Here is a 23,363-nt window from a genome sequence, read left to right as displayed (position 1 = left end):
AGGATGATACATGACTTTGCTCTTATGAAGTCCTCAATCTGCTTTCAGGTAAGGGCAATAATTTAAATAAAGTGAGGTGGGAATCAACAAGGGACAGCTAAGGGAAAGATATGCTTTGAGGAATGGTGAGAAGTAGGACCTGATTTGCATTCTGGGTGTTCTTGGGAATCAGATGAAGCTTACATGTGGGAAGGATGAAAGCAGGAGCAATGGAGAGCAACAGGTGTCTTTTGCAGACAGAAAAAATGCAATTAAGACACAGTTGGGCAATTAGTCTAGTCATAGTGAATCAGCTGGTTTGGTGAGTAAACTATGAAAAAATCAGATGTGAGAAGATGAAAACTAAAAATAGGTGGTAGAATCTATTGTAGAGAAAAGAGACAATGGATGGGTATATTTAAAACAAAGAGATTTTTGTTGGAAAACAGAATGGTGCAGAACATAGTAGCATTATAATTAGGCAGGGATCAAAACTGCCTCTGCCTCACCTCAGCTCTGTCATTTTAGGCAAAGTTACTGAGACTCTGTTCCTTAATCTTTAAAATGGAATGATGCCTACCACAACGCTTATTGTTAAAAGTCAAACCAGATGATATGTGAGAAGAGCATGAAGTACTCATTCAATAAATTACATCCTTATGAAATACGATATAGCTTAGAGTTTTATTTGATATTGAAAATGCAGAGGACTAAATGAAAAGTGACTTTTAGGGGCGCCTGGGTGGCTCAGTGGGTTAAAGCTTCTGCCTTAAGCTCGGATCATGATCGCAGGATCCTGGGATCGAGCCCCGCATCGGGCTCTCTGCCCAGCGGGGAGCCTGCTTCCTCCTCTCTCCCTGCCTGATTCTCTGCCTACTGGTGATCTCTGTCTGTCAAATAAATAAACAAAATCTTAAAAAAAAAAAAAAAGAAAAGTGACTTCTCGGTTCTTCAGATGACATGATGTTTTAAAATACTTCAGTGAATTGGCCCAAGAAGATCTTTCCAAGGAAAGAAAGGAAGAGGAGCAGGAAGGGGTAGAGAAAAAGAACCACCATCAGTTCTTCTCTTACCATTGCTTTCCCTTCTATTCCTCCCTACAACTGCACTTTCTCATGGAAATCTCCAAAAACCCCATTGATACTGAAATTAGTTTTAATGTTTTCATTCTGAAAAAAAAATCTGGTGAACTGGGGTATTCTAGTTTCATTTCACAAATGTGAGATGGAAGCTTAGAGAAATTCTCAAAATTCTTTGCTCTTAGATATCTTCTAATCCAATGATAAAGATAAAATGAATGGTCAGGGTGGAGAATCATTGATAGTGAATTGAAAACATGATTTTGGAAGTGGACAGGAAGGAAATCAAATTCTAAATCACATTATAATAGGCTAGTGGAAAGTTCTTAATGAGAAAGAGAGAAGAAGTCAGGGATTTTTTTTTTTAAGATTTTATTTATTTATTTGACGAGAAATAGACTGCACAAGTAAGCAGAGTGGCAGGCAGAGGGAGAGAGAGAGAGAAGCAAGCTCCCTGCTGAGCAGAGAGCTGATGTGGGGCTTGATCCCAGTGCCCTGGGCTCCTGACCTGAGCTGAAGGCGGAGGCTTAACATACTGAGCCACCCAGGAACCCCCAGGGACTTATGTTTAATAAGGTAAAGGCCTTTGAAAAACCCAACAGTTGGTAGAGATTAACAAGATATAGGGATAGTAACTGCTAAGCCAGTTTTACTAACAAAAAAAGTATCTATTTGGATCAATAAGAGATGTTATACCTCAGAAGTTCTCTTTCAGCTACCCATCTGTATTAAAAGAACAAAGCAATCAATGTTGGATCACTATATTGTACACCTGAAACCAATATAACACTGTATGTTAACTAACTGGAATTAAAATTAAAACTTTAAAGAAAGAACAAAACAATTCAAAGCAACAATATTTCCATTGTAGAGGAGGAGGGGTGCTGGAATGGAAGTTTGGGCCAAAGAACAGTGAGAGAAATTGACTGGGTGGAAGCAGCCGCATAGACGTGTTGGAAGGAGCTATTAGGGTTGTAGACATATGCTTAGTGTACATTTTCCATGTAATAACTACCATATGTACTTTAAACAATATACCATTGTAAGTTTCAGGCTGTTATACTAAGAAGAGTGAGTGAAGAGAGATGCAGGTATTGAATCATGGTTTTTCTAGAAACTTAAGACATCAACAGGGGCATCTTCCTACACAGACCCCAATGACACATAGCAGTCTATCACTAAGATAAGCTGCCTTTTGAAGAAAACCCCACGATCTGATTTATATGGCTTCCCTCCTTGCAGATTACCTTGACTCCCAACTAAAGTAGACATATAATCTGGAACTAATGAGCTCTAGCCTTTTTCTTCGGTTGAGTTATTCTGAAAGTCCCTACCATAGGCCTACAGTGAGATTCTGGCCACCTGATTCAGGTGCTAATGTAATAGTTAAGAACCGGTCCCAGAGTTCTGACACACTCAAAGCTTATCAGAACTAGGAAAGCTACTCTCCATCCTCAGTGGTATTCAAAGGAAGCCATTTTGCCCTAAGCTGGAAGCCAGCAGGAAAGAAAGGGACAATAGGCAATGGTTTCTGTTACAGAGGCACATTTTCGTAACATCACCAAGCACTCACTCTGGGCCACAAAGAAGGTTTCCGGCACTCTTTGCACTCTTTTATCTAGTTTGAAAACCAATTTGTTTACTGTGACTTGTGCCACAAGCTGCAAATAAATGCTTTCCAAAGAGTAATGAGTGAGAAGAAGAAAAATTATGTTGTGTCCATTCTTCAGTTTACTAGATATCTATGTGATGTTAGAGCATTCTTGCAAATTTGAGACTGAGAATGTTTGCTGATGTTTGCAATCTGCAAAAGGTTTTTCTGAAGCCACCAAAAAACTCTAGAAAGTGGTTTGAGACAATCTGATATACTAATGGAAGACAAATGATTATCATTATCAGTGAATTCTTAATAACTCTCTACTACTTGCTCATCTATCTTATCTATAGGATTTTATTTGTCTAAGTACCAAGCATTCTTTAATATAAGGGGTCTCCCTTTAAGATGATATCCCAGTATAGAGGTGCCAGGGCAATAACTATTAAGTGCCCACATATGGTGTTTTATGGGTATACATGTGATGCTATTATACTGTTGTCACAAGAATAGTTGGCTCTTTAAGCCAGGAATACACATGCTCATAATAAATTATTTTTATGACTTCATATACACAATCATGATGCACAGAAAGTATAAAGGAAAGATTGCTTATTTTATGCAGCTTTGGCACTAACTCCATCCCCAATTATAGGCAACAAGGGGATTGTATGAAGCCAATGAAAGCACAAGAGTGGAAAATGGAAAAGATAACACTATGCTTTCACATACTGAAACCTGTTATTGTTCAAATTGTAACAGTATTGTTGTTTTATTTCCCTCCATGATCTTAAATGCTCCTTCCTTCTCTAGCGATGCCAAAAGTTGAGTTGTCTCACTCATCAATGGCAACTCTTTAATCTTTCTTTTCTGGCTCAGAGCAAACAACAAAGGTAGTCATGGGTGATTCATACCATCATTCATGCTCAGAGGCAGGCTTTTCCCCCTCCTTTAAAAGCACCCAAGGCTTTAAGGGTAGAGGTGGGAGAAAGTGAAGGTAGGAGACAGCTGTTCTGTTGTTTCTGTTGAGGGTTTGTACACTTCAGTGTTTCCAGATTAAAGCTGTGTGAAGCATTTTCTGCAAAATAGGAAGCCAAGCCAAATTTGCTGGGTTTCAGGTCTGCAGACAAAATTTAAACCAGCTGGATTTTATTGGGAACTTTTGCATGCAAGTAAACGTAGTGGTGAAATTAGAGCCAGTGTTTGTCTCCACTGGAGTGGGCTACATCTTTAGGGGCTATCCCCTCCATGTCTCTTCCCTTGAAAGAGTTTTGAATTTTGAAAGGTCCTAAGAGAAACTTTCCAGATTATTCCTCAGAGTACCCATGAAATCTTAGCCAATGAAAAGCGGAAGGCGCAACCAGATTTGATGCCTTCATAGTCAAATCTTCAGAGAGATGAGAGGAAGCTTGGTCTCTTTCTGTGATCTGATTTTAAATTACCTCAATTAAAATAGTTAATGATTCTCTACACACATATATTCACCAAAACAAAAATCCTCTCCCTTTCCGACCCCGCAACACACACACATGTGCCTAGTCGAAGTAGCAAATTATGACAAACTTACTGGATTTGTACATAGCAAAATCCCAAACCATATTCTGAATATGCCCTAAGTGAAAATTACCATGTTCTTTGCTAAAATAATGTAATTATATGGTTTAAAATATATAAATAGAAGCAAATATACATGCCTTATTAAGACTGGATAGTGAAATTGGAATATATTATTTATGAAGTTAATTATAATTTGGGCAATGAAACCATAGAAAATAATCCAACACTAGACAAAGCCATTTTTATTACAAATCTCAATTTAGATCTTGAGGAGAATTAGTATTTTTCAAGGGCAAAAGAAATAAAATGCTACACCTTTTCTTTCTTTTTTTTTTTAAAGATTTATTTATTTATTTATTTATTTATTTGACAGAGAGACATCACAAGTAGGCAGAGAGGCAGGCAGAGAGAGAGAGAGAGGAGGAAGCAGGCTCCCTGCTGAGCAGAGACCCCCGATGCGGGACTTGATCCCAGTACCCTGAGATCATGACCTGAGCCGAAGGCAGTGGCTTAACCCACTGAGCCACCCAGACGCCCCAATGATACACCTTTTCTTAAAATTTTAGTGTGATCATAGGAAGAAAAAGTTCTTGGCCGTCTTGGGCATAGGAAATATAAATCACTTCAGATCTGTTCTTTTATAGACAGCATAGAAGTCTGCTGAAAGTGCATTGGCCTCAAAAATATATCCAGTCATCTAACCCAAGAATAATAACTACATCTAATATCAGAGGTCATCTATTTCTGTTAAACATTACCAAAATTTAATATGTAACAAATCTGAGAGGTCTAGGGAGAGGATAACTGACTTCCTCAATACCACCATGTGTAGTTAGGGCTCAAACTTGTTTCCTAGTTCTTGTTCTTTATATTACAACATACTGCCTCCCATCAAATACATTTTTTTTTTTCCTGATAATCACTTCATTATATAGGCATCAGGTGACAATTCTAAATTTCCCATCATTAGATATAAAGAATGTATTACAGTTTTTAACATCAAAGTTTCTGGTGTCCAAAATTTCCTCATTTAAATTCTGCATTTATTGTCTTCTGTGTGACCTTGGACAAGTTACTAACATCTAGGAGTCTCAGTTTCCTCTAGGGTAAGAGGAGAAGCCTCTACTTCATGTATTGCTTGTGGAAATTAACCAGGACATATAAAATGAGTAGAATAATGTCTCTCACTTAGTAAATACTCAGGTTGTAGGACCCTGAGTAAGCAAAAAACAAGTAAGCTAGTGTTCATAGTCATGGTACAGCTTTAAATTGGGAAGCAATATCTTTAGATGTTTATTAAACCTTCATTTTAAGGATATTATATCTATTATAGCTTCAGTTTCTGCCGTGTTATCATTTTACAATGTTGAGATGAGTGTGCAAGCAGATCTATTAAAAATATTCATTGCAGTTTGTCAAAAAGTAGGATTAATTTCATGAGTTTGTCCAGATCCCAATATTATTAACATTAATACAGCATTTTAAAGATGTTCTCCTGGCCATTAGACCTTCACTCTTTTTGCAGTCTCTTTGAGGCAGGTGGCAATTTTCTAGAAGAGCACCAACAGCTAATAGTCATGGATTTCATTATAAGTGAAGTCAGCTGTGAAGCTAAGGGCATGGGAGAAGCTAATCTATAGACTCTTCCTCTCTATACCAGATTGGTGCCTTTCAGAATAGCCCTGACCGAGTACACCACCAAAGAGGTTAGAGCATTTCAATAGTCTAATCTGATAACAGAGTCTAACTTTCTCAAAGCTATCCTTGAGAGGTTAGGTAAATCTAGGGTGAACTGATAGGTCCTGAGGTTATTCTATGTGTGGAGGAGTTCAGATGCAGATTCCAACTACCAAGACAAAGTGTTTGTTTGTTTGTTTTTATTCAAAGTGTTCTTTAGACTTACAAGAGTTAATATGGGAAGTATGACTTACTCAAATACATTAAGTTTTCATATTCAGGGTTCAAACAAGTAACTTTATCTAGTGGGTTCTACTCCACCCCTCTCCCCTGCCACCCCAACCCTTTGACTTCTCTTTATCTCCAAACCTAATTTCACTCAGTGTGGAGCACCCATTCTATACCATGTTTTTTCTCAAAACCATATATTATATGCTAAAACTCAACTGATGACACTATTCTGATGTTTTCTGATCATGACTTTTATCCATCAGATCAATGGTTTTCACGTGGACAATGGAATTTGAGGGCCAATTCTAGTGATCCATGTTTACTTTTTCATATTTATAACATGACAGTCTTGGCACTAAATACATCTGGGATATATTAATAATTTATTCATACTTAATAAAAAACAGACATCATTTCACTATTCTTTAATCAAAACCAGTGCCTCTTTTGCTATTGACTCTGGGGATGTTTTATTGTGTGGGGATAAATGGGAGGTGATGAGATCTTCTGCTTCACTAACTTGGTAAGGAAATTGAAACATTTAAGAATCATGATTTTTAAGATGGTATCTTTTTTTTGCTGTTCCGAGACCAAATCCAATGTGGCAGGGGAAAGTTTCCCCACATCAACAAGCAATTCCCAAGGCATCAGCTAGGTGTCCTTTAATTCAACTCAATTCTGATACCACTACTCTGAGATAGTGTCGGATTCCATAGGTCAAGGTTTCAGCCCTATGACACCTTCCTCCTATCCCCACTTAAGATGCTAGTTCCAAGTCCAGGTTCTTAGCTATACTTTGGAATAACTGGTTATAAATTACAGGTTCCCACGACCTCCTCTTTGGGTTCAATTAATTTGCTAGAGTGTCCAACAGAACTGAGAGAAATGTTTTGCTTCCTGGATCCCTGGTTTATTATAAAAGGATATATATTAGGAACAGCCAGATGGAAGAAGTGCATATGGGAAGGCATGGGGAATGAATCCAGAGCTTCCATGTTCTCTCCAGGTGCACTACTCTCCCAGAATTTCCATGTGTTCTCCAAACTCTGTCCTTTTGGGTTTTTATGGAGCCTTCATTACACAGATATGACTGATGAATTCACTAGCCATTGCCTATTGATCCAAACTCCAGCCCCTCTCCCCTCTCCAGAAGTTGAAGCTGGGAGTGGATATTGAAAGTTCCAACCCTCTAACCACTTACTTGTTTGATTCCCCTGGCAACCAGCACTCCATCCTTAGGCTTTCCAAGATTCACCTAATTAGCAAAGGACACCTTTATCATTATTGTCACAGGAAATTCCAAGTGTTTTAGGAACTCTATGCCAGGAACAGGAAATATATATTTTTTATTATAAATCACAATATCACAGTATTTCAAAACAACCAATGTTGAAATGCCTCCAATAGAAGTACAGAAGTGTATGCTTATAGTGAAGACTCAAGAGAATATTGCTAGACTCCAGCTGACTTCAGGAAGAACCAGTGAGTATTCTAAGCCAGTGGTTCTTAAAGTGTGGTACTTGGTCAAGCAGTCTGTGCAACACCTGAAAACTTGTTGGAAATGCAGATGCCCAAGTTCCATCCCAGACCTATTGAATCAGAAACTCTGTGGTGAAGACCCAATTAATAACAAGACTTCAGGTAATTGACATGAAGCTGAAGTTTGAAAACCACTGTTCTAAGCTACTATACAAGAAGAGTTTTAGAAATTATAAGAACATCTACTTAAACTCTTTCATGACACTAAGATTCATAGTGTTCATGAAAAAGAGATTGCTACATTAACAAAATGCATTAGGTCGATTAAGTGTAGTCTATTTCTAAATAGTAGGTTGTTTTATATGAGACACATAAAGTATTTTACACACATACATGTGAGCATGTGCACGTGCACACACATACACAAAACACATAAAATTAGTTTTTTTTTTTCTTAAAAGATTCTTAAGAGGTTGTTTAAGTCATGTACTCCAAGTGTAATCCCTAGACCAAACATTAGGATCACCTGGGAGCTTGTTAGAAATGCAGATCTCAGCAACACCTGGGTGGCTCAGTGGGTTTAAAGCCTCTGCCTTCAGCTCAGGTCATGATCTCAGGGTCCTGGTATCGAGCCCCACATCAGGCTCTCTGCTCAGCAGGGAACCTGCTTCCTCCTATCTCTCTGCCTGCCTCTCTGCCTACTTGTGATCTCTCTCTGTCCAATAAATAAACAAAATCTTAAAAAAAAAAAAAAAAGAAAAAAAAGAAATGCAGATCTCAGACCCCACCCTCACCTACTGAGTCAGAATCTGCACTGTAACTGGAAAACATGTGGTTCTAATATAAAGTTTGAGACCAATTGTCTGAATTCATTATCTGCCCTAAAATTATCCAAAGATAGGATGACAGTTCTCTTGAGAAAACATGATACTTTAAATCATCTAGAAATAATTGTCTCCCATGCCACCTATGTGACATCATATCATTTTCTAAATCCATCAAAACCCACTGTAAGAGTTAATTTTATTGAATTTCACTATGTTCTGGATATTTCATTACACAAATTAACTGATATAACCTTTGCACCAACATTTTGGATTAGAATTGATTATATTTTCTATTTCACAGAAAATACATTGTGGCAAAAAGAGAGTAGTTTTTTCAGTTATCTATCTTACAAATGGTAGAGAAATTATTTAAACCCTCACATGCTGGTGCCATATTGTCTCCGTACGGCTGTGCTCTCTAATAAGGTATATTAGCATTTCCAAACATATCACCTGATTATTAGAGGCTTTGCTTCTTCTTTCTTTTTTTTTTTTTTTAAGATTTTATTTATTTATTTGACAGAGGGAGAGAGATTACAAGTAGGCAGAGAGGCAGACAGAGACAGGGGAAGCAGGCTCCCTGCTGAGCAGAGAGCCCGATGCGGGGCTCGATCCCAGGACCCTGAGATCATGACCTGAGCTGAAGGCAGAGGCTTTAAACACACTGAGCCACCCAGGTGCCCCCCCCCCTTTTTATTTTTTTTAAAGATTTTATTCATTCGATAGAGATCACAAGTAGGCAGAGAGGCAGGCAGAGAGAGGGGGAAGCAGGCTTCCCACTGAGCAGAGAGCCCCCAACCTCAAAGAAATATCCAGAATTCTAGGACTACAAATTAAATAGCATAAAAGCCAAAAGTTACAGAATTTACTATGACTCTAAATTTTTACACTGGTTGGTAACTAAGTTATTCTAAAGAACTGGTTTATTTATTTTTTATTCTTTTCATTGCTAACTTGTAACATAGATGCCTGTTCTCTAAAGAATTTAAGAGTTTGCTATTAATGGAAAACAAGATCCTAAAGGAATAATCAGTAATTTCCAAGAGGAAAAATATACACTTACAAGTGAGTCTCTATGAATTTGACGGACTACAAATTCACTATGGAGCCACTTTAATCCAGAAAATACAAAATACTAGACTATTTAGAGGCTATGTTATAAATATGAATACAGAGGAGAGAAATTCTGTTGAGTGTTCCTTGGAAAACCAAGAGACTTTTTTAGCACCTGGACTGAATTTGAAGGAAACTGGACCTAAATTAGAGTTTTGTGTAGAAACCAAAAAATAGTCAGTGGTTTTGGCTAGGTGAAGTGATTTATTTAAAGCCAAAACTTAACATAAAGCTCCTGGAATACTAACCTATGTGAATTGGCCATGAGAGAAGATGGTGTGTGTGTGTGTGTGTGTGTGTGTGTCCACATGTGAGAGACATAGAGTGGGAGAGGGCTGGGGATATTTTTGCAATGGAAATGTCTCCCAAAATTCACTTAGCTCACTGTTTTATTTATAGTCTATATTCTTCCTTCCTCAAATAGATAGTGATCAGATGATAATAAAATTAAGAATATGTAAAAATGAGTTTGAGCCTTCACGAATCCACATTGCACAATCTTTAAATGACTTCGCTAAAAATAAATGTAAAATTTTATGTAAGATAACTATGTATTATGTACCTTTACACATATATGGGTGTGTTTAATGGACTTTCTAGTAAAATGCTCACTAACGGAATGTTATTTTTAGATAGAGACCTTCACTAGGAACAGACATGAAATGTTATAAGGCAAGAGGAAATGCAGTCAAATAATCTATACATCGAATGCAGAAAAACAATGAATAAAAGGGTCTTACTAGCAATCTTGATATCTAAGATGAGATGTCAATAGAGATGGGTGGAAAGAAGCGCTACACAAAGGAAATTAAGTGGTAGAAAAAAGGTACAAATTAGAAGGGCTCTTTTCTTAATTGTCTCAAAAAGCCATACACATTTTTAGGAGTTTATTAATACTTCAAAAAAAGCAAGCTACTTTTGCAAATCATTGGGAGATAAACTTTTTTAAAAATCTTTTTGTTACTAGAGCTAAGCATATCATAGAGTTTGTTTAAAAATACACATATTTAAGAGGAAAACTGTGTCAGGATTAATTGCTTATTTACAGTGTTGACAACCATCTCAGGATCAACTGTAAAATAGTTTCCTACTATTCAGACTTTTTGAAAATAGGTCTATGAAGAAGAAAAGTGTTGGGAAACAGAAGGGGCTTGAAGTGTTTTTATTCAAGTGAACAGTAGTAGCCCAGTCTTGTTTAATTCCTGATTCTTTTGGTCAAATATTTGAATTGAAAATTCCAGCTTAAGTATAAGCATAAATGAGTATGGCTGTTAATAAGGAAGCTGTATTATTAGAAGTGTTCTAATCAGGGAAAGAAAAACAATATTCAGAAGACAGTGCTGACACTATACATTGGTTCATTCATTCATTCATGTGTTCATTCATTCATTAGCTATTTATTGAGTGGCTAATGTATGCCAACTATGTTTTTAGGCACTTGGGGTAAAGCAGACCACCTTGAAAGCTGCGTGATATTAGTCTTGCCTTTCTGAACACAGACGTTTCTCATTCTCTGAGAGGTGTGAGCAAAAAGAGGCTTTGGGACCTATGGCCGGTGACCAGGTTTTTCCCACATGTGGATTAGAGCAGTGGTTCCCAAACTTGGTTGAAAATCACAACCACCTGGGTCATTTTTTTTTTTTTTTAATATAGAGTTTTGAGCCCCACTCCAGGCCCACTGAATCAGAATAATTGGGTTAGATAAAATGTATTTTAAACACATTCTCTATATTTTTCTGATAATTAACAGGTTTGAGAACTAACAATTTAATGTCCATCTTCTTAATACTTTGGGGTTGCCTTTGTGATCATCAGGCTCTTCATTAACATTGTAAAGATTTTTCCTAACAGAATTGGGGAACCAGCTGGCTTTAGTGAAACATTAATATAGAAATTCCTAACAATGTGCGTAGTCTCTGTAAAACATTAGGGAAAGACACTCAATGCTTCAGTCCTGGATCTGGGACCAAAAACAATGTTTTTTATGGGCTGGACAGTTAAAATGTACAGAATATTTGCTGTGTAAAGGGCACTTTTTCCACTTAATCTCATTTACTTTCTAGATAAATATAGAATTTCTGGCAATCCCTAATAAGAGGGTTCCGGCTCAGATCCCTCATGCTCTGGAACAAGGTTATGCCACTGACAGTGGAAGATCATTTGCTACTTGAAATATAGCTCTTAATAGTCTACTGAGTATTATAAGATCCATTAAATCATTGGTTCCCAGAAAGAAGAACATTGTATATCAGTGCTAACTGTAAATGGACACCTGTCACACCACAGATCCACTTAGAACTGGCCTTAGAAGATAGTGGTGAAGGGAACCGGCCAAACGTGAGCAGTACATCTGATTGTCCCCTTTGTAGAGAAGAAGGTGGATAGAAGTTAAAACTGAAGTAATAAACTTCTTGATTAGAGAGATGAAAAGAACAAACCTGGATGACTGTAGACATGGTGAGGCAAATGAGGGAAAGAGACATATGGAAACACCCATGATAGTGGTACTAAGAAGGTAGATCTTTTTATCTTGGGTTAATGCCTTGCACAATATCTACTACAGAGTAGGCCCTCAACAACCAGGAAAATTGATGATCTACCTTGTGGAAGCAAATCTTACCTCCTATTCAGCCACCCAAGACCTGTGCAATGAGTGTGAAGAGAGAGCAGCTGTGGTGACAATGACAGTGGTTATGCATGGGCCCCACAGAATAGATTGTCTCTCTCTAAGGCAAATCCATCAGAGTTCTGCTAGTAATGAATACCAAACCTCCTAGCAACAACAGAGACCTACACTGTGCCCACAGTCTGGCAGGTAGGTGGCAGATTGATGATACCATTATCCTTTCACTCTAAAGGAGGCAACGATGCATATGGATGCATATGGATTTGTCTTTGTTCCTTATCATCAAAATGCTTCCCCAAATGCCTAATTTGTCTTTGTGCAGATGCAACATGACAGTGTTTACCTTGGCCTTTGCACCATACACGTTCTTCTTTACTCCTCAGTGATTTTCTGTCACTGCAGCGTGAAATGTACTTTGGGCTCCACTCCGCATTCACTGATACACTATCCACAATTTCCAGAGAATCAAGGCTCATGGGACCACTCCTCAGAAATGTAAGACAGGATCCAAAGGATCAAGGTTTTCCCCTTTCTTCTACCATGAAGACAGTTCTACGATACATTTCTCCAAGCACCTTGAAAGGTCCCAAAAGGAGCAAGGCAACTTGAAAGAGCTAGAGTGATAGTGTGAATTCATTACTCTTGATGGCATTGTGCAGAGTTTTACAATAAAGATATGACTAGGTAGAAAAACGGTTGGTTTTTCAAGCAGAGACCAGCTAAAAATGAGGACTACCCAACACTGAAAGCTGACTGCCTCTGGATTCCAAATAGTAAGAGGTAAGATTGAAAAAAAAATCTCCAATCATAAAAAACCCAGCATTTCTGAGTTAAACAAATTGACTCAACTATGCAGTGAAAATCAAATTAAAGGTATTACATTTTCACTTACACTTTCACTTTAGTCTATTGTTCAAATTAATCATTACATGAGAGAGAGGGGCATAGCGTTGAGGAATCAAGGAAATAAGGCTGACTTGGAACCCAAGTACCCAAGTCAAGAAGACACTTTTTTTTTTTTTTAAATTATGGTTACTGGCACATATAGCTGAATAAAAGTTAAAAAAAAAAAGATTAGAAACATAACACATTTTTTAAGAGATTATATTGCCAAAGGAGCCACCAGTCCATTGGCAAAAAGTCTGTGACCACTAAACTTTTAATGCCTTAAACAGTGAACTGGATACAGTCTCTGAGACCTCCATATCCCCCAAGGAGGGTATTTTCCTCAAACCTTCTTCAGATATGGCTATGGAGGAAGATGAATAAGAAAGAAACTTCCAGAGTGCAAAATGGGAACCAGAGAAGGTAGTCCTTCCCAGTTAACAAAGAAAATCCACACTGCAAGAGAAGCTTCACAATGCCTATTAAGCAGGATTTCATTACTGTGTGCTATTATCCTCTCATTTTCCCTTGGAATGGAAACTTTTACTGAGGTTATGTTATCCCCGTTATATGCTATGCCTGTTACTGTATATATGTAGTACACACACACACACACACACACACATACATATAGGGTGTGTGTAGTGAGTGTGTTGGAGCAGCTAACAAAACAAAGAGGCACCTCACAGACTGTTAGAAGATAATCACAAATGACACTACAGATAGAGGGCTGATACCCAAGATCTATAAAGAACTCAAACTCAACACACACAAAACAGATAATCCTGTCAAAAAATGGGCAGAAGACATAAACAGACACTTCTCCAAAGAAGACATACAAATGGCTAACAGACACATGAAAAAATATTCATCATCACTAGCCATAAGGGAGATTCAAATCAAAACCACATTGAGATACCACCTTATACCAGTTAGAATGGCCGAAATCAACAAGACAGTAAACAATAAGTGTTGATAAGGATGTGGAGAGAAGGGAAACCTCTTACACTGTGGGAGGGAATACAAGTTGATGCAGCCACTTTGGAAAACAGTGTGGAGATTCCTTAAAAAATTAATAATAGAGCTACCCTATTGCAATTGCACTACTGGGTATTTACCTCAAAGATACAAATGTAGTGAAAAGAAGGGCCATCTGTACCCCAATGTTCATAGCAGCAATGGCCACAGTCACTAGACTGTGGAAAGAACCAAGATGCCCTTCAACAAACTAATGGATAAAGAAGATATGGTTCATATATACAATGGAGTATTATGCCTCCACCAGAAAGGATGAATACCGAACATTTGTATCAACATGGATGGGAATGGAAGAGATTATGCTGAGTGAAATAAGTCAAGCAGAGAGAGTCAATCATCATATGGTTTCACTTACTTGTGGAGCATAAGGAATAACACAGAGGACATTGAGAGATGGAGTGGAGAAGCGAGTTGGGGGAAATTGGAGGGGGAGACAAATCATGAAAGACTGTGGACTCTGAGAAACAAACTGAGGGTTTTGCAGGGGAGGGATGTGGGGGGGTTGGGTGACCGTGGTGGTGGGTATTAAGGAGGACACGTATTGCATGGAGCACTGGGTGTGGTGCATAAACAATGAATTTTGGAACACTGGAAAAATTATATTTAAAAAATGTTGCTGCACACAAATGTATGTATGAAAATCAATCAATTTCTATTATTCAACTATAGTTTAAAAATAGATTTTATTTGGAAGATTTGATTTAAATCAGCAATTGTAATATTTAGTAATATCTAGAAATAATTATAGCCAAAGTTATATTAGAAAATTAATATTGAGAAGTTATTTTTATTGACAAAAACTTACTGAAAGTCATCAAGGAAAATCTACATACATGTACTGGAAGGCTCAATATCATTAAAAATATACAAAAACAAATGTCTGGTGGCAAGTAAAGAGTGGGGAGAGAAGGAGCGTTGAGCCGTACCCAGGACGCCAAGGGGTGGGCAGGCAGTTGAGAACCTGTAGGTCCCTAGGAAGCGGCAGGAGGCAGGAGCATATATGAGATAAGGCTCCAAGCACTGCACTTATGCTCCATTGGAATCTATTTACAAAACACAAATTCAGTGATGTAATTATTAAAAACTTCAAGAACATGAAGCCCCAAGCTCAGGGCCCTTCTGAGCACACAGCCTGTGTGACTATGCTGACCATATGCCCATGAGACTAGCCCTCCTGACACCCATGTCTTGCTTTCACATAATGAAATTTTGTTGGTTTACTGGGCCTCAGAATTTTTAATCTCTTGGTGATTCTCATATGCAGTAAAGATTGAGAACTAACTGTCCTAGACAATATCATGTATGAGTATTTCTGTTATGTATCATGCATATGTGTGCTGCTGTATAGTTTACCTCTGAATCTGGGAAGAAAGGATGGGATATGAAGAAACACTTAAAAAAAATAAAAAAACAGCTTAAAAAATAGGGACACCTGGGTGGTTCAGTGGATCTGACTCTTGATTTTGGCAGGTCATGATCTCAGGTTTTTGGGAGGGAACTGTGAGTAGGACTCTGTGCTCAGCAGGAGTCTGCTTGTCCCTCTCCCTCAGCTCCTCCAGGAACTCACTCACATACCTCTCTCTCAAATAATAAATAAAATCATTTTTAAAAAACAAAAAATAATGGTAATGTTCTTTATCTTAAATTGAATGGTAGATATATTATTTTCTATACATGTCTTTTTTTTTAAGATTTTATTTATATATTTGACAGACAGAGATCACAAGCAGGCAGAGAAGCAGGGGGGGTGGGTTGAGGGGAGGAAGCAGGCTCCCTGCTGAGCAGAGAGCCCAATGCTGGGTTCAATCCCAGGACCCTGAGATCATGATCTGAGCTGAAGGCAGAGGCTTTAACCCACTGAACCACCCAGGTGTCCCCATACATGTATTTTTTAAAAAATCATTCCCAAATTATGCTTTTTTCGGGTATAGGTAACATTGTGATATGCTAGTTTCAGGTATACAGTGTAACGATTCACAATTCTATACATTACTCAGTACTCATTAGCATAAGTGCACTCTTAATCCCCTTCGCCTATTTCACCCACCCACCTCCTCTCTGGTAACCACCAGTTTGTCATATATAGTTTAAGAGTCTGTTTTTGGTTTTGTATTCTACTTTTTCTTTAATAACTATTAATGGCAGTGGAGATTACCCAGTTGAACAATGGTTGACTATTCAAGAAATGATTTTAAAACTTCCTATTTACGTAACCCAGATAACACATAGCAGGTCAAGATCTGAGCAAAAGCCCAAATATAACAGATCATCACTTCTCCCTAAGAGATTATGAAATTAAGATTATTTTAAGAGGTGTGCAGATTAGTGAATTCTCACATATCAATACAAATTTCTGATACAGGTAACAAAAGTTCCACTTACCGATACTAAAAAAGGCAGATGTTTCAGGCAAAGAATATGAGTAGGTCAAAGACAGAACATTTCCAACAAACCACTGAACAAATGTTCAGCATCACTTATCATAAAAATGTCAATTAAAACATTAAGATTTTTCTAAGAATGTAATTGGAACAAGCTTTTTTTTTTTCTCTCCGTTTTAACCAAATTTAAAAATATAAAAATCCAATGGTCTACTAATCTCACTGTTTGAAATATAGTCTATTGAAATGCCAATTAAAATGTGCAATGACATTTATTGTAACAATGCCTATCATAATGAACAATCACTTTCAACATAAATGTCCACATTATTAGTTATAGATTAAATAAATTATGGTATACACATGTGTACGCATGTGTGTGTGCACATATACCATGGGATGTTATGCAACTTTAAAAAAAAAATAAAGTCATCAAATATGTATGTATTACAAATGTCCCACCATATATTTTCAAGTTAAAAAGCAAACTGTACAATGAATTCTGGAACACTGAAAAGAAATAAAATAAAATAAAATAAAATAAAATAATAAACAAAAACAAAACAAAACAGAACAAAAAGCAAATTGTAAAGAATTATGTATAGTTTCATTCCATTAAAAAATATGTGTATATGTATGCATCAGTGTGGGGGGCATGCATGCATACATGCATACAAGGTTTTCAAGTTACGTATGTATTACAATAAAAAAAGTTTCAAAATAATGTGCATCGACTTTGTTAACCTTGACTCTCTTTAAAGAATGGGATTAGGGGCAGATTTTTTTATTTCTGTTTTCTTTAAATATTGTTTAAACTTCTATTATATCTGTATTGATATGCTTTCCATTCCCCATAGGATTTAATAGAGAAAGGTAGTCTCTTTTTATTTTTATTCTTTAAAAATCATTCTTCAAAAAGAAAAGAAAAAAACTGAGTCTTTAAAGGCAGAATAGGGATGTGTCCAAATCTCTTTTACTACAGTTGACATTAAAAAAGGCAATGTTGAGCAAGGCAAAATAGAACATTCCTGTCAGTGCCAGGTACCCTCACATCTGCAGACTGAGTCCTTCAAGGGAACAAGGAAACACAGCAGTGCTCTTTCTGTTCCTTCCACTTCTGGAAGCTTATCTGTCTAAACCAGTTCCTCTCTCCTCCATTTTACCCACCTCTCTCTGAGCTCTGTCATAAATTTGCTCTGTGCTGCAAGATATCGGGGAAAAGGAAGTCTGTATGGATCCAAACGTGTGAAGTTAAGAGGAAGTTGGTGGCCAAATACACAATTTGTTCAGGAAAAAGCTAATTTGCCTAAATCCAGTCCTGCACGCAGGAATGGAGGTAGGTTCTTCTGCCTGTTTTCAAAGCTAGCAGAACTAAGAGGTTCCCACGGTGAGGGCTTTGGAGCATGCACAGATTAGAGCTTGTCTTTACCATTTCACAGGCAGAACAGAGCAGCCTCCATAGCAGGTTCCAAGTCAGCCAGCCTGGGTTTGATCCTAAGGCTGCTGCCTGCTCCCGGGTGTAGAACCCTGAGCAAGCCATTTTATCCCTTAGATTCCTTTTCCTCATGTATGAAATGGAGAAAATAATAGTATCTAACTCACTGAAATGTTAAGACTAGATGAGAAAATGTAACTGAAAAATAAGCATTCAATAAATGCTAACTACTCTACAATTATTTGTAATTATTATAAGACTGGCTTGGAGACATCCATGCCGATTATTTCCAGATGAATTTGTGCTCCAAGTAAGTGTTTTTCAAACTTCAGGCAACAACAGATTAGCTAGTCATGAAGTCATTTTAGTGGGAGTAGTCAGCATTGTAATTAATGGACAGTTAATGGAACAATTAATGTAATAGAAGACATTGCACATCAAAAACTAATGTAACATGCCTTGCCTTCTGCCATCTGGGGTCAAATGAATTTGAAAAATAATGCTTCTAAGCCAAACAAAGGTGGCAAACTGAAAATCTTCCAAAACTACCCTCTCAGCCCTACTCCACTCAGCTCCTTTCAAGAAGAGTGAGCCAAAGCTCAAGAGCTTTGCAAAGGAGCTACATGGACGAATCATTCTGATGATGCATGAGCAGGCCACAGTGATGTGAGTACTCAGGATGGAAACATGTTAGGGAAATGGTTCCTTCAAAACTGTTGTTGTGCTTCTTCTCAGTACCTGGAACAGGGAATAAGGGTTTGTAAGAACTAGCCAGGCTGAAGGAATTAGTTCTTGCTTTGTTTTGAAATATTTCCTATCAATTCAAGAACTATGACGGAAGGCCATGAACGTTCCTTTAATTCTTCAAAGCTATCACTTGAAACTCCTACTTTTAGTAAGTGATGTTTGAAAAGAAAATCTCACAAAGTTTAGTCTAAGTGAGTAAAGAAAGTGAAAGAGTTTTGAATCTTCATTTGTCCAGAACATTACATAGTACTTCGATGTTTATGGCTTTTTAAGTGTCCATTTCTCTTGTTTTTCTACAAATGTTTTTGGCTGTGTACAGGTTACAGCAGCTAAACACAATGCACATAAAGTATAACAATGATTAAAAACACATGGGAGAAAAACAGACTCGGAACTGGAATTAGGTTGTCGGGACTGGCATTTTTAGGAACTGATTTACTGCTGACATATAGGATCTTCCTATTTTTTTTTTTCCTGGATATCATTTAATATGGAAAAACCCACTTATAAATTACCATGGTAATATAACTGTATTTATTTCTGCTGGTTTAAATTATTTTATTTGGCATTTCCTTCCATAATTCTATTAACCATTCCTTATAAGTACCTTTAGTTCTAACAGAATTATCAACCTAATATTCCATTATTTATGGAATATGGCTCAACACAAGTAATGTTACAATTTTCCACTCTGTATCATGATTTCAATTGAATATGAAATTTGATTTGAAATGGTGCTAATTATGGGGCGCCTGGGTGGCTCAGTGGATTAAGCCGCTGCCTTCGGCTCAGGTCATGATCTCAGTGTCCTGGGATCGAGCCCCGCATCGGGCTCTTTGCTCGGCGGGAGCCTGCTTCCTCCTCTCTCTGCCTGACTCTCCGCCTACTTGTGATCTTTCTCTCTGTCAAATAAATTAATAAAATCTTTGAAAAAAAAAAAAAAAAAAAAAAAAAAAAAAAAAAAGAAATGGTGCTAATTATAGAAATTGTAAAAATTCCACAGAGACCTCTGTTGGAATTAAAACCATGCACTCTGAGTTATGTATCTATTATCTAATACACAACAAATCACAATTTTGATCACATTAGTTAATGTGTATCTTTTTAGTATCTAAGAAAAAAGAAAACATTTAAAATGTGTGTATCTATATATAGTTAAATGGGCATGGTATAGATATATTTGTAACAATATCTGTCAAATTTGTATAAATATAAAAATCTGGTTTGCAATAAAACAGTAAACATCTATGATTTTCTCCTGGGAATAGTATTTGCAGGTTCCATGGTTACAATGAAGAGCCAGTGGGCCTGGGGTTATTTTAAGACATGGAGAGCTATAAGGACAAACCCTTGAAGATGACAGAGATGTCTTGAATTAATATGTGATCACATCCTTAGATTTTTTTTTTCTCTATAAGATGCCTACACATATTTTTGTCAACCACTTGCTTATTCTGAGGCTCTGGACCAATTAGTAAAATTCCTAAATCTCAGTTTTTAAATTCATAATATTGAGTAAATATTACCTTTAAAGAATATGTTTCTAGCCTCTCATTACAGGTAGATGAGCAGACATGTTAAAGACCAAAAGCAGAAAAACTAAATCCAAGAGTCAATGTTTTACAGAGGTTGGGACAGCTGTATTAGATGATTAAATTAATGATCACCCAAAGACTCTATTATAATATAATATAATATAATATAATATAATAATAAAAATATATATCCTTGTATAGTTTCCTCTCATAGTGATTCTAAATTTGGTTATGGGACTTTCTCTGTCCAACAAGACATTAGCAAATGACAGATGTACTTACCAATTATCTGACAGATGCAGATAATTGGTAAGTACATGCAGATCGGGGCTTACCTGCTGGGAATGCTGATATCACCTGTGTAAGAGTCCAGAGTCAACTGCTAAAGAGGACACATGAGGAGAATCATGCATCCCAGTCAGTAGTGCTTGCTGGATACCATCTTGGACCATCCAGCCTCAGCTGAATCCCTTGATGACAGTAGCTACTTGAGTGGCCCCCAGCAGACCATCAGAAGAACCACACAACTAAGCTAAGCCCATTGTCCAGAATTATGAGCCAATAAGTGGTTATTTTAAGCTTCTAAATTTTGGGGTTGTTGTTCATGGTAGATATCTGACATACTCAGTAATCTTGTAGGATAAATCCTGCATGCTGTTGATATTGAAATCAATAAATGATACCTAGGAGTGGCCAACCATATACATTAAAACACATATACCACTTACATATAAATGAGTAAAATGACAAATACACAAAACATAATCAGAAAATACATTTTAAAATGGAATAGCAGGTGCACCAGTGTGGCTTAGTAAATGGTTGGGCATCTGTCTTCAGCTCAGGTCATGATCCCATGGTCCTAGGCTGGACCCTCACATCGGGCTTTCTGCTTAGCAGGGAGTCTGCTTCTCCCTCTGCCTCCTCAACCTGTGCCTCCCCCCCACTGGCTTGTGATCTCTCTCTCTCTCTCAAATAAATAAAACACTTAAAAAAAACTTTTAAAAAGATAAAATGGAATAGCAAACATAAGGTTGTCTTTGTTAAATTTTCTATGCTGGATTATTACTTTGTGCTGCATAGACAAAAAAAAAAAGTATGATTTACTGAATATATATAACTTACCGAAACATGATCTTCTATGAAGCATGTGTTGGAAAATCTTACACAGAGATTCTTCACTTTGTGCAATGGTCCTACAGGTGCACTGTACTTGAAGGACTGTCCCAAAGGTACCAATATAAGCTGCTTTGCAGTCATCACTTCCTGAGCAAATGAGGTCCTGCTGGCTTAAGGTACTGATGCAGAGCTCATCTTCATGGCACTTTCTAGTCACATGCTGCCAACATTTTGACTGAAATGTTCTATAGCGCCTCCTAGAAAGAATCAAGAAATGCAATTCCTCTGAATAATATTATCTTGCAATAGCACGTGATGTTGCCTCAGCTAATGAAAGACTGGCCTCAAACAAAAGACCTTCTAAACCCCAGTACATAGCTGAACACAGAGTTAATACATACAGGCATTCTAACAGAGACTGTCAAAGAAGAGAAACCTTGTGAATTATTTTCCTTTTGTGATGAAAGACAGAGGCTAAGTTTAGGATTCCCTGGATAAATCATCCTTCACTACTAATTTTAATTCAATGGGTGATGCTTTGCAGTATAAACTACTTGGTGGAATTATTAGCAGGATTTTTGAAGCAGAATGTACTTTTGTGGCTAGCATTTGGCCACTGTCTCACACCAAGTGATTTCATATAAGTCTCTTGACCTTTCCAGCCAGTTTTCACACAGGATGGAAGGTACTATACCTTTTTCTCAATATTTCTGAGCAGACTAATGAGAATTTATAAAAACTTTGAGCTTCTCCGGCAGTAAGAGCTAATTTAAAGCAAGAATTAGGAGTTTATTTAATGACTGAGATAACCCATTAGAATGATATCAATTCATAACTTTTCTGACTACGTATTTGATTTGTGCTATACTAGATTTGAATGAAAAGTCTGGAAAATGTACAATAATTTCATTTTTAAAACTTTCACAGAAAGAAGATATTCTCAGTGCAACCAAGGATATTAATCTGCCTACTTAATATTTATCACCTAAAATTACTTCGTACCCTTTCTTGAACAGATCACTGTCAAACAAGCATGAAAACCTTTGAGTATATAGGCATTTATTATGAGCTTACTTGTCCACATGGTGCTACTCCACTTATCCAGAAATATTATTTGTAATAATTTCATATTTTAAGTAACTTTAAAGGAATCAGTTTTTTAATGTAATGGGAAAAATAATCAGTGCCTATTAAAGTTTATATTTAAGAAGTTCCTACAAAAGTTTTGAGCCAGAAGAACAATTTAATGCAGTTAAAAGTTTTATGGAAAATATTATGTAAATCTAAGTGTTGACAGTATGGTTTATCATTTATGAGTTGATAGAGAGTAGTTTGTACCTAGGAGTCATTTACTCATTTTTAAATATGTGTTTTGCTATAGTTAAGTCGTGTGACTTATCTACTCTTCGAAGTTATTTCATTCAGAAAATTAGCTGTGAAATTCAGAAAAAAATGCAAATGTGACAAATGTGATCCTTCTTGCTCTGAGCTATCACACACTAGACTACTCTTCCACATTAAATGTTTATTTTGATCTTCAAGTGATTTTGCTATTTATGGAGTTTTATTTATTTAAATGAAATTAAATAGTCCCAGATTCAAGACACTGGGAAAACTGATATGAAGTTTTTTTTTTGAAGAGAAGCAAAAGATGAATCCATCTATTAAATTATATAATTTAATGTTGGTTGTTTAAATAAAGTTACTTGACCTGGTAACATCAATGTTACAAATCATTTTGATTCATCAGATTTATTCAGTACTCTTATTCTTTGCTGCATTTTCTTATTCATCCAAAGAGGCCCACTTCACTGTGAATTTCTTACCACACAAAAGATAAATTCATCTTGAATATACAAGGAAATGTGTTAATGAAGACTGTAGTGAGGGAAAGAAAAAGTCAGTGTTGAATTAGATTTATGGCTCCCAAGAGTAATTACCTGCAAATGTTCCGTCTAGTCTCAACTAGCAGCAAGAGTAGAAGTTTTAAAAAGTCAACCAGTTCATTCATACTTCTGCTCAACATCCTCCAGAACCCCTCCCTTTCCCTGGGAGCAAAAT

General features: G+C 36.9%; 1 protein-coding gene across 1 annotated transcript in view; it reads right to left on the bottom strand.

Annotated features, from left to right (window-relative positions):
- The window catches only part of GFRAL (GDNF family receptor alpha like), a 59,864-nt gene that overhangs the window by 12,141 nt on the left and 24,360 nt on the right, over positions 1-23,363 (bottom strand). The window contains exon 6 of the mRNA XM_059179312.1: positions 21,309-21,559. Within this exon, the coding sequence (XP_059035295.1) occupies positions 21,309-21,559 (251 nt within the window). The remainder of the gene's footprint in view (positions 1-21,308; positions 21,560-23,363) is intronic.

The sequence above is a fragment of the Mustela lutreola genome, chromosome 6 (assembly GCF_030435805.1).
Source record: "Mustela lutreola isolate mMusLut2 chromosome 6, mMusLut2.pri, whole genome shotgun sequence".
In the NCBI taxonomy this organism is placed as follows: Eukaryota; Metazoa; Chordata; class Mammalia; order Carnivora; family Mustelidae; genus Mustela; species Mustela lutreola.
The sequence above is the reverse complement of the archived record's forward strand: the minus strand, read 5'-3'. Positions and strand labels throughout refer to the sequence as shown.